The sequence below is a fragment of the Boleophthalmus pectinirostris genome, unplaced genomic scaffold, assembly GCF_026225935.1.
Source record: "Boleophthalmus pectinirostris isolate CB_2022bp ecotype Guang Dong unplaced genomic scaffold, ASM2622593v1 HiC_scaffold_6, whole genome shotgun sequence".
Classification (NCBI taxonomy): Eukaryota; Metazoa; Chordata; class Actinopteri; order Gobiiformes; family Gobiidae; genus Boleophthalmus; species Boleophthalmus pectinirostris.
The window spans coordinates 35,093,338-35,106,054 of record NW_026571447.1 but is presented as its reverse complement, the minus strand read 5'-3'; the positions used below and the strand labels follow the sequence as shown (position 1 = coordinate 35,106,054).

At 39.2% G+C, this 12,717-nt stretch overlaps 1 protein-coding gene across 2 annotated transcripts in view; it reads right to left on the bottom strand.

The window, feature by feature from the left end:
• Positions 1-3,458: 3,458 nt before the first annotated feature.
• The window catches only part of LOC110159127 (WD repeat-containing protein 26), a 39,237-nt gene continuing 29,978 nt past the window's right edge, over positions 3,459-12,717 (bottom strand). The window contains exons 12-14 of one of the 2 annotated variants that reach the window (XR_008633452.1): positions 12,450-12,644; positions 4,815-10,888; positions 3,459-4,671 (exon numbers count right to left, since the gene is read on the bottom strand). Coding sequence is in view for 1 of the 2 variants with exons in the window: in XM_020923685.2 (XP_020779344.2) it covers positions 10,866-10,888; positions 12,450-12,644 (218 nt within the window). In the remaining variant the exon portion in view is untranslated. Of the gene's footprint in view, positions 10,889-12,449; positions 12,645-12,717 lie in introns of both variants that reach the window. The other variant, XM_020923685.2, reaches the window with a different exon arrangement.

Below are 12,717 nucleotides of genomic sequence, written 5' to 3'. Positions count from 1 at the left end.
GAAACTGATCGATAGTTGGGAACATTTAAGTTCTATTCATATTTCATTTTGTACTTGGCATTTGTTCATTTCCTACAGTCAAGTATGTTTTGGGCGACATTCCTCGAAACGTGTTTTCAGCGATAATCTTTCTCTCAGCCGTTTATCAAAATGTGAACTTCTCTCTTTTCTGTGTGTGAACTGTTTTACGCAGTATTGTTTTAATTTTGGAAAAAAGTTTCATAAATAAAAATAAATACAGAAAAGTTAGTAGTGTTTGTGTTATATCAAGATTATAACTAGGAAGGAATTTTATCTGCAATTTAAAGGTAAGTAATATAAATTGGTCCCTGTGATTTATCAATTATAATCCTATGCTATAACCTACTGTAAATGTTAAACTTTATGCACTAATTAATTAATAATTGTTTATTTTTTATAAGAATCCATCTGTAGCCCATCCAAGGCTTTCTATCTTACATCAACTCAATTTCTCTGCTATTTTTGTTTTGTAAAATGAGCTCGTCAAAAGAAAAAGGTTGGAAATCCCTGCAGTAGGCTTTGTTGGATTAATGAAAGTAAACATTTTCAGTCGCTTCAAAAAGTTGTAAATATATAAAAAGTTACCCATGATTCAGTCACAAAAGTGTTTATAATCTCACTGAATCTTTAACTCAAAAAGGTTAAATATTTGTAGGTTTGGTTTGGTTATTCCTCAGCGTGAATGAAACACAGCTCGGAGTTTGATGAATAAACAACATTTCATTGGGGGGCAGTGTCATAGTAGTTTCCAGCTTGGATCAAATGTATACTATTGGTGTGTTCTTGGGCAAGACACTTTATCCACCTTGTTTCTATCTGAGTGCAGTGTATGAGTGAGTGACCGCTGGTGGTTGGAGGGGCCAATGGAGAATTAATAAAGCAGAAAACAAATCAAAATATACAGTAAAGTTGTAGTATGTAACGTCTTAGGTAGAAGATCTGCTCTCTGTTTCCACATGGTGTTATTGCTTTGGAATGTTCCACAGTATGACACTAAATACTGAGCCAGGCTGGCGCCACCTAGTGCCTCCGCTCAATTTCATTTCTCTCCAGCGACTAGGTCAGGAATCAGAATACACTAGACGGTTTGCCTCGAAAGTTGTAGACCGCACACCGGCCAATCAGTGAAGAGCTGTGAAGTCATGACATCAAACTCAAGCGTCTGTCTGGGTCCCTTTTGTGGAACAGCACAACAGTAAACAAAGCGTGGAGATGGATGTAGACGAAGACAGACATTCTGTGTTGGCAACGATTCCCGAGATCGAGGATTTAAAGCTGGAACAATGAGAATGTTTGGTGAATTTCATCAAGGGGAAAGACGTTATTGTCCTTCTTCCAACAGGATTTGGGAAAAGCTTAATATACCAGTTAGCCCCGTTAGCAGCACATTACATATGTCACAACCAAATAGCAGCGACTGGTTAAATGAAAAGTGGAAAAATGAAAAAGTACCCGCCTACTGTTGAGTTTCTTCAAAGTGAAATCGGCTGATGAATCAGGCTAGGTTATTTCAACAAGAATTGCCAAAATTATTGGCCTGCGAAATGTCAAATTTTGGGGGAAATCTTGTGTATCTATTTTACATTTATTCAATTGTGTGCTCAAAAAACGTGAATGCGGTCGCCTTTCCACAAACCTCACCAGTAACTTACCTGCGTGATGGTGCCAGCTGCTTGTCCTCATGGAGATAGATGAGTTTAATGTCATAATGTGGAACATTCCAAGCAAAACAATGAAATAAGAAGAAGAAATAGAAGCAAATAATTGTAAAGCTTTTTTTTTTCTTTAAACCCCTGAATACTTTATTTAAAATCTGTTACATGACACTTCTCCTACAGAACATTACAGAACAGTACAATCACTTTTGTAATAACACGGTTAAAATGCAAAATGGCGTCCAACGGTCCGTCTGCAAGCTTTTAGAAAAAAACAACAGTTCCTGATTTCAGTTTCACGCAGGTACCAAAAACAGAGAGAGAGAGAGAAAGAGAGAGAAAGAGAGAAGCCAGGAACACTGCAGTGAAAGAAAAGAAAGGATTAAAAACACCAAAACGTGTTCGGAGAGACGGCCATTTTACACTAGAGTTTGTGAAGACGCGAAAGCTGGTGATACTCGAGAGGCTCCCACTTATTTAAATATAAGGCTCATTTATTTATTTATTCGAATGTTGTTTTGCCAAGTTTTTACGACAAATCCATAGTGTCTTGCCCAAGGACGCAACAGACGTATGTGCAAGCTTGTGATTTGAAACAGTTCGTTTTTGCAAATTGACCTCAGCAAAGCTCAGTTTTTAGAGCTGATGGGGTGAAAAATGTGCCACGAAATTCTCTTTTAGAAGAAAAACGAGGGGCAACAGGCACTTGCTTTCCACTTTTTAGAACTTTGTCCAACTTTCTTTCGTTTTATTGTTATAAATTATATATTCATGGACATATTTCTCATGGTAACTTCCTTTTTTTACGCTATAATATGCATATGTTTAGATCCAAGTACAAATAAAGTGCAAGATGGGACATTTTCTTAACATACATAGTTTCATTTAACATCAATACAGGCATCACGAATTTCAGACTTCCGGTCATCGCTCAATGCATACTGAGAAGGATGTTACGAAAAAGTGAGTATTAAATCGCTGTGTTTTCCCAGTGAGATGTGTTGATTATCAAAGCCGATCTTTTCAAGTCTTTTGAACCATATCGCTTTTGTTTCTGGTTCTGATATTGTCATATTTTAGTTTTGGGATTCAGACATCGTAATTGTGTGATTGTTGGATCCTAACAGCGGAAAACGGGTTGAGAAATTTGTTTGCGAACTTCATAGATGCAAAAGGGAATCAGATGTGTGTGACTGCAAACCTCTGTTCAAACTGTTTCTCTTCCCAACAGAATTGAAAACTAGTGAAAGGTGAAGGCGATGGGCAGGATTGATCCACAGGAAGGACGAAAAAGGAAACCTTTGGCTGCTTAAATCGAGTTTGCAGCGAACATTTTGTATGTGGAGCTCCATCAACGCAAAATCCCGTTTGTTAAGTGAGAGGTGCAGAAGACAAACAGACTGAGCTGCACTTTTTTGTTCTTGTGGTTTTACAGCAACATCAAGTCTCGGTCTCATGCAGTGGAAGGTGTTTCTTAGCGAACAGTTGGTGCCTTTCGCTTTGGCGTTGACTTTTTAAATTCATAACCAAGGTTGAGCGAGGGATCGGGATTTTGCTTCAATGGAGCTCCACATATAAGATGTTCACTGCAAACTCAGGATGATTTAGGCAGCCAAAGGTTTCCTTTTTTGTCCTTCCTGTGAATCAGTTCTGCCCATCGCTTTCGCCTTTCACTGTTTTTCAATTCTGTTGGGAAGAGAAACAGTTTGAACAGAGATTTACAGTCACACACATCTGATTCCTTTTTGCAGTTATGGAGTTTGCAAACTTCCGAAGCCCGTTTTCCGCTGTTAGGACATACAACAACCACACAATTACGATGTCTGAATCCCATAACTAAAATATAACACTATCAGAACCAGAAACAAAAGTGATATGGCTCAAAAGCCTTGAAAAGATAGACTTTGTCAATAGACGCATCCCACTAGGAAATCAAACATGGCGATTTGATGCTCACTTTTTCAGAGGATCCTCCCCAGTATGCACTGCGCGATGACCAGAAGTCCGACATTCATGAAGCAATGCATTTTAAGTTGCACTGTAGCTTTCCAATTTTGAAAGTGTGTCTAGAATATTCCACACTATAGCACTAAACCTGCCCATCTTCTTGTAAACTCGCATGTGTGACAGATCTGTGTAGAGGCGAGCCCGCTTACAGTACACATGTTTTTCAAGGTATTTTTGCGCAATTAAAATGTGTAAACGAGTAATATAGATAGATACGTTTAATGCTGTACTGTGGGAGTTACACCAGAAAAGCTACACAGTGCATCTTTATTAATATCACCGTCTCGTTTGTTTTTGAAGAGAGTTAAAAGTAAAATCTAATAAAAGAGCGTGTTTTCTTCAGTCCTATTGTAATAAGTGGGAGCCTGAAACTTAAAGCTGCCCAAGGGAACATGCCATAACAGAGGAAGTACAGCACAGCTCACAGATATCAGGCAATGATCCGGAGACTTTAGGAAAATCTCTGTACAAGTCCTTATGTTACAAAAGTATTCACAGCACCGACCCCTGCCAACGACACACCCACCCACACGGACACGGGCTCCGCTAAAACTGGCACCACCCCCGACGATGATCCGAGGAAATCTGGGTGGTTTGAACAAAACACACGAGGCTAATATAAATAATAATAATAATATGTTTTTTAGCTGTGGTTGGATCAGACCTTTTAAAATTGTGGTATTTCTCTGTAGTTTAAAATGTTTGTTGAATTTAGAGTCAGTTCAAAACACATTTCAATCTGACTGTACTTGTGGAAGTGTGTAGTCCCGTTATAGACCTGGTTTAGACTTGGTATAGCCATAATTTGGACCTGGTATAGTCCTAGTTTAGACCAGTTCTGAACTGAAGAAGCAGCTTGGATGAGCTGCGAAACGTCTTCAAAATAACTTTTGTCCAGTCAACAAACTGAATTTTCTCCTCGCCATGGATTCTACCTGGACGACTGAGGGATTCTTCACACATCTCGTAGTTTAGACCTAGTTTAGACCTGGTGTAGTCCTAGTTTAGACCTGGTGTAGTCCTAGTTTAGATCTAGCATAGTCATAGTTTAGACCTGATATAGTCCTAGTATAGACCTGGTATAGTCCTAGTTTAGACCTGGTGTAGACCTAGTTTAGACCTAGTATAGACCTGATATAGTCCTGGTTTAGACCTGGTGTAGTCCTAGTTTAGACCTAGTACAGTCATAGTATAGACCTGATATAGTCCTAGTATAGACCTGGTATAGTCCTAGTTTAGACCTGGTGTAGACCTAGTTTAGACCTAGTATAGACCTGATATAGTCCTGGTTTAGACCTGGTGTAGTCCTAGTTTAGACCTAGTACAGTCATAGTATAGACCTGATATAGTCCTAGTATAGACCTGATATAGTCCTAGTTTAGACCTGGTGTAGACATAGTTTAGACCTAGTAAAGACCTGATATAGTCCTAGTTTAGACCTGGTGTAGACATAGTTTAGACCAAGTATAGACCTGGTATAGTCCTAGTTTAGACCTGGTGTAGACCTAGTTTAGACCTGGTATAGTCCTAGTTTAGACCTGGTATAGTCCTAGTTTAGACCTGGTGTAGACCTAGTTTAGACCTGGTATAGTCCTAGTTTAGACCCAGTAAAGGCCTGATATAGTCCTAGTTTAGACCTGGTGTAGACCTAGTTTAGACCTGGTATAGTCCTAGTTTAGTCCTAGTATAGACCTGGTTTAGATCTGGTGATACTCACAAGGACAAATAAAATAAGAATGTACTGTAGGTGGTAATCCAGGACTAAGCCCAATTCTGAACAACGGGTACCGAACTCTCTTCCCTCTCTACCAACCAGGCTGCCAGGAAGCTAGGAATCTGCACCTCCCCAAGAACAGAACTTCCCAAAGAACACCTGGACTTAGACCTCCCCCTCCCCAATCCCCCAAAAAGACCAGACATATCAGACTCAACCTGACTCGTGATATATTTGGTCCACGAGATCATATCAAACATGTATTAGAGCTGCCCGCCGGCTACAGATCGACTATAGAGACATTATTTATTTTAAATGTTGTTATTATTTTATATTATGCTTGTTCTGGTTTCAATGTTTAAGCAAAACTATTATTAAACATTTATTTTAACAAGAAAAGGTTTAACATTACATATCTCGAAAGAAGAGAAAACATGCAGATGTTGTCGAAATTTTCCATTAAATATTTAGTTTGGCCCACGACTTAGTCCCAGTTTTTAATTTTCTGCGAATTTGAGTTTGACACTCCTCCACTAGACCCACATAAGAAACTGCTTTGTGTTCTGCAACATTCTGCTGTTTCTTATTACTGCTGCTGATACTTGATCTGACTTGAAATGCACTGAACTGTACACTAGTGTTTTTAGCTTAATTTATTTATCTATGATTACTGTGGTGCAGGTCGGGTCTCCAACCTGTAGTTAATTTCTTTTGACAGATAAAATTAGTAGCTCTTTGACATTTTTGGGTTTATGAAGATAGATCACCAGAATAAAAAGGTTGGAGATGCCTGCTGTAGTGGTTAGAGATGATGTTATTTGTTGTATCTGTGCACATGGGACAGAAAGAAACGTTATTTTGATTCTTTTGTATGTCTAGTACATGTGAAGAAATTGACAATAAAGCTATTTGTTTGTGGTTCTTATGGTTCTTGTCAAACAAAATGCCTTTAAAAATGCACAGGCAGGATCCATATCGTTCAGTCTTTTTTTTTTTCACAACAAGCTCCTAAAATTGTTAGGATTAAAAGGTGTTTGAACTGAACTAGAAATAAAAGGCAGATAGATACAAACTCTTTAACCAGGTCTAAACCAGGACTTTCACTTGAAACTACTTAAATAATTCTTTGAGCATTTTGGTTTGCATGAATGTAACATTTTCACAATTTCGTTCCAACCCCCGTAGAGTTTTTGGTCATTATTTTGACCTTAAAATTAAAATCGGAACAGGTGCCAGTTGTAGCGGAAAACAGAGCAACGGTGAAATGCATCTAAAGACCAAAGCCAATCGTGACCAAACAGCAAGAAATATTATAAATAAAACTGCTCTTCTATAATATATATGTGTTTTTTACATACAGACCAGCTGCATGCTATTTACAATGTGCAAATTACAAATACAATTACTATTTTTTTTTTCCTTAAGGTCATTTTGGGGCATCAAATTAAATCTTGGGACACTCGCTAAAACCCATGATCAACAATTCAAGGCTGTTGTTTTAGATCAGATGAAAGAAGCTGATTAGAAAATGAATACATACAAAAATAAATACCTTTTATATACTTAAAATGTAATAAAATTCATCTTATTAATAATTTCTTGAATAAACCATCTTCATGTTTTTTACAAATAATATTACTCCAATTAATTCATAACTTCATAGTACTCTTATGTCACCTTATTTATTCTTAGCTGGAATATTCCACAGTGTGCCCTTTAAGAAATCTACCTCCATGGACACAAACAGGTGACTCCACCAGACCAGAAGTTCCTGGTCAGATCTGTGGAGAGGGAAGCCTGTTCACAGTAAGACTGCATGGTTTTCAAGGCATTTATAAGTGGTGAAAACACATATAAATATATACCGTATTTTTCATACTATAAGTTGCACTTTTTTTCATGGTTTGGGTGTTTCTGCGACTTAGGTGTGATTTATATATTAAAATGTTCACACTGACAGCCAACAGAGGGCACTCTAGTCTTGTGTGTGAGTATCTGCTGCTCCTGTTCCTCCTGTACCACTGTCACTTCGCTCTACTGCGCATGTCTCCTGCAGAAAGAGCCTCTGTCTTGCTGCAAGTAGTAAAACATGCAGCTGAAAGTGGTAATCGAGTAGCAGAAAGAAAGTTTGGAGAGAGTAACCGGGAGGGTGCGCCATGCAAATTTTCTGGAAGTCACTGGATGGAATCAACAAAACCTGGACTTCAGTGACACCGAAACCATCCTGTCGGGATTCAGAAAGGCCGGAATAATTCTAACTAGAACTGATGCCGAGTCTGACAACAGTGACACAGAAGAGGAAGCGGCGCTCTGTTTACCTCCGGAGGTTGTGGAGTTGCTCAGAAGTGACACCGAGGATGAAGAATTGAACAGATTTAGTGATTTGGAGTGAGATGAAGAGTTTGTTAAACTTGTTCTGTTCTGTTGTTTATGTTATAGTTTATCTGAAGAACTGTTCATATGTGACGTTAACAGTCTGTTGTTCTCTGTTCTGTTGTTTTTACTAGAACTTGACTTTCACAAGGAAATTGTCAGTTCCTGGTCTCTGATTTTCTAAAATAAATTTCCCCCAAAAAGTGCAACTTAAATATGCTTTTTTCTTCTTCATTCCGCATTTTTTGGTTTGTGCGACTTAAACTCTGAAGCAACTTAGTCTGAAAAATATGGTAAGTGTAATGCCATACTGTGGAATATTCAAGGCAACGCAAAAACATCTCCATGGAGACAAGACAGTGCCAAACCCTCCACATTGCACCTTTAATATCATGTTAAAATGATCAAAACTTGTAGTGATAATGGGTAAGTGTAACAATCAGAAATAGCCCAGTGGCGTAGTTTGTCTATTTTTAACAATTTCATTAACATAATTTAGACACATAATAGTAATAATAATAAATAATAACAATAATGATAATTTGTCTTTACTATTTATCATGGCACAAAATTGTCTTTTAATAAGTCACGTTGAATTGGCTTTGGTCTGTTTACTGGATATGAAAAATGTAGGCTACTTAGTTTGAAAAATATGGACGTTTTTTCATGAGTGAGTGTGTCCTACCTAAACTGCACCACCCCAAAACAAACTGAAACAAACAAAGATAAAAATCGAAAAGCAAAAAATCCAAATAAATACATTTCATAAACATTTCAGCAATCCAAGAAAACAGACGCCATGAAACGCTACACTGAAGAAAAAAACAAACAAAAAAACAGACTTAGAGCTAAAAGCGTAAAGGTGTAACAGGAAAAAACAACGCGCAAATAAATAAATAAAGGTCAAAGGCCAAAAGGAAAAGCGTTTGGTTCAAATCAGGCAGCGAACGACAAAATCATGATCCAGTTTAGTGCAAAGTTCAGATGGACGCAGGAAGAGCAGAGGCCACGTGGAAAACAAATACTAGAGACGTCACCATATCAAGTCTTAGTGTTATGATAATTGTGAAAAGAAACATCACGATTTTATGATTTTTTTGCGATGATTTAGACCTGGGAATTCAAACTGGTTTCACTCTGTATTTTTTTTTATAACAATGAGCCGCATCTTGATCTAGAACCAAGCAGGATCGTCCAGTCAGATTTGTTTATTTCACTGACGCACGTGAGACCAAGGAGCTCACGGGTCTTTTCATTTTTCATTTTTGATCTGTCATGTTTTTCAGTCGCTCGAGATATTTTTTAATCTCTTTTTTCATCATAGGCAGCCTTTTTTTTTTGATCGGTTGGACCATGAGTGTCTCTGATTGGCTAATCCACCTGTCAATCACTGAACTCTGAACTGAGAGATTTACCAGTGGGCTCTATTCACGCTTACGTCACAGAACTGGAAGACTTTTGGAAACATGCGGGCTTTGGGCTTTGTTGGAGATCCTAACCCTGCATACGATTATCTTTCGACTTCCACTTGGACCTCGGATTTGACGCCATATCCGATCTTGAAGCGTATTATTATGTTTCGCGTGTCGGACTACGTGGATTATGATCATGACTATTCCCTCATCCACTTTAATTTTTAATTTCATTTTAATTTTTTTTTATTTTTGACATTTGCACTTCTTTTTATGTTATGATTTCTCTTCCGTTACAACCTTAACGCCTGTTAAACCAAGTATTTTTTCAATACTGGCCTCACCACAACACTGACTATCAAACCCACAGGCAGTGACATGGAGAACTGTCATTTAAACCACCAAAGTGTCCAGACACAATGAAAACACTTCATATTTACACATCACAGTAGGCAGAGCTATCTTGGATTCTGACTCGGAATCCTTGCTCGGTCTGCTTTTTCCACCACCGAGGTCCGAGTCGCTCCGTGTCTCAAGGCAACTTCCTCGGAAAACCGATTTGGAAGGATAATCGAACGCAGGGTAACTGAGAAAATTGCCTGGTTTTCTTTATCTAGATGTCATTGTATTCTTTCTTTTTTGCTTTTATAACTTGCCTATTAATTTGTGTTTTATAATTTATCTAATTTTATTGATTTATTTTTTTTAAAGTCACGCCCCTCATGGAAGTCTTTGGCAGGTTGTGAAGACACTGCTGCTGAATCCACGGTTTTATCACATGCTGAGTGTCGTAGCTACACTGGAAGTCGTAATCCGCATGTTTCCAAACGTCTTCTGGTAAGCGTGAATAGATTGACCCAACGCAGATTTTCATAAAGTACTGAAGAAGTGAGTATTCTGGACAAGACGAGAAGTTAAAATCTTGGTTCTGTGCTCCCATTTACACTGTAATTTACACAGTAGCTCATTAATTTTCACTGTCCCTATAATAAATACTGTCTTTCATTCCCATTAAGCACCATTATCAAAATTGGTGAATGAAAAAGTAGAGTTAATGCCACATAAAGGAACATTTTTAAGAATAAAGTTTGAATTGAATCAACTCGACTCGTGACTATTCAATGTAGTGCTTTGTTTCAAGTGCAGGGGGCGCTCTTCATGCACAAAAAGCAGTAAGAATCAGGCAAAGTTGCACGTCAGCGCCAGTTGTGATCAGTTCCTGCCTCCATCTGAACTCAAATGTAGTGACATCTTATACAAATGTAATTTCTCTCGAGGCAACATGCTCAGTCATTGCACGTCAAAGCAATGTAAACCAGGGACCAAAAACAAAACAAAAACATCTTTAAAAGCATTTCAATTTAAAAAGTATTTCTTCAAGTGGCCGATACATCCTTCAAATACGCTGCGAGTAGATTCTCATGAGAGGTCCTCCATTTTCTGTGGAGATTAAATAACATTGGTAATAAATATTAGGATTTGGGTGTTGTGGTCCAAAGGGGAGGAGGCGGGTCTTTCAAAAATGGGAGCCTGACATCAGTGTTTTGATTGGTTCATAGTTTTGGTGACTCCCTTTTTTTATGTCCCGCCCACACACGAGCCGCTGTCCAATGGCTGTTCAGAAAATTCGTCCCTTTGTCCAGGTGTCAGGTGAGAGAAAAGTCTGAGTGGTAGAAGCGACTATCAGCTGTCCATGCTGCAGCACTCTATTACAAAAACAAGTTTAGCAAAAAAAAATATTCAGTAAAGTTTATGATTAGAGAGAAATGGCGTTACTATTCTGAGGTAAGATGTGTAAGAGGTAAGGTGTGTGTGTGTAAGATGACATTTTTTTAATTTAACTTTTCCATAACTATGATAAGGATTCAAATTTGTATTGAACTTTATGGTGAGATTTTTTATCAAGAATAAAATAGACATCACCATCTCCGTTCATGCTGTGTGATGACAGTGTGCGAAATACTCGTCAATATTCGGGGGGTCCTCATCTCCGAAGTGTTGAGCAGAGTTGTGATCACCTTGAATGCACAGATTTGATTGGCTAAGTAGTGTCATGATTGGTTTGTATGTTCCTTGGTTGATTAATACAGTTCTGTAAAGTTTAGAGTCTAAACTGAATAGGCCCTGTTCAGTTGATTCAACTTATAAAATAAACCGCATATAGCCTCGTGTGAGAAATGCTGCAGTCGGACTAGATCCTGACCCAGTGAGAGCAGCTCTGGTTCAGGCTGGAGCCGGGAGTCGTGCACGGAGGACGGACGCTCAGAACAATATATAATGAACCACACTGGATTCACGCTTCTGTCTGGATGCTTTACACCACCTCGGAACCAGTCGTAGTCGAGCACGGAGGACCGGAGCAGCCGACCCAGACCTGTAGTCCACAGGGCATTCTCGATATCCCCGCACAAAAAACCCAGCGCGCAGACCACGGCAGGGAACCTCTCATACCCAGTTCATAGCGCACTGGTCTTGCGCACCACCATTTGGAAACAGGACATAGAGGACAGATCTACCGAACCAACTGACTAACGCGCTCAGAGGACGGAACAAGACCAAGGACCGGACCCCCAATCCCGTCCTGAGGGGCTTTGAGCTACAGTGAGTTCTCCTGTGTCTTTACCGCTTTTGGCTGCTGCTGTTAACCTGACCTCAGAGTTTCTGCTCCGGACAGATGTGCGGTGAGTTGCGTACAAAGTTCTACATGTTGCTCTTTTATTAGTTCATAATGATAACTTGAGATGAGGTTGACCCACGGTGTTAAGGAGGAACATATTAATACCTGTGATACCTTTCGCATCTGGAGGTACCTCTGTTCCCCAAAATTTGAGCCCCCTCAAAATTTTGCTTTTGAGGCTTTTTAAAGGGGTGTCATGGGTTAATCCCCCCTGTATTTCGCACACTGTGGTGGTCGCTGACACCTATTGTACCCTGCATGTTATCCAGAGGTTTCAGAGTAAGTCATGTGACTGAAACTGATGAATAGAAACATGCAGTTTTACAGTAGGAATCATGAACCAATATCAAAAAGCCTTAAGACAAATTATAGGAAATGTATTTGCCCTTGATTCTGTAAGTTCTCGAGTGGCACCATATCTTTTCTCCACTATACAGCATAATGTTTAATACTTTTTTTCAGTTTGATTCCATAATCATGATTAACCCACTGAAACTACTTTTTGACACTGACAAAAAAAATGTAGGTTTCTCATGCACATGAATTAGCATTAGATTCCATACAGTTATTATTATGATGTTCCCACATACCACTTAGGCCCTCTGCTTCAGGCAGGTCCATGAAAGGAGCGGGACCCCAGATCCGGACCGTTCCGTCATCAGAGGCGCTGGCCAGGAGCCCGGGCACCGCGGGGTTCCAGCTCACACAGTTCACTGTCCGAGTGTGCCCGCTCAGCTCCGCGATGGGCAACTCACTGCGACGGTGCCACACGTACACTTTGTGATCTGAGAGAGACACAGGACACAGGGAAATGAACTCTGAGCCGAACTATTAAAGGGGCCGGATCTGAGTTTTTCC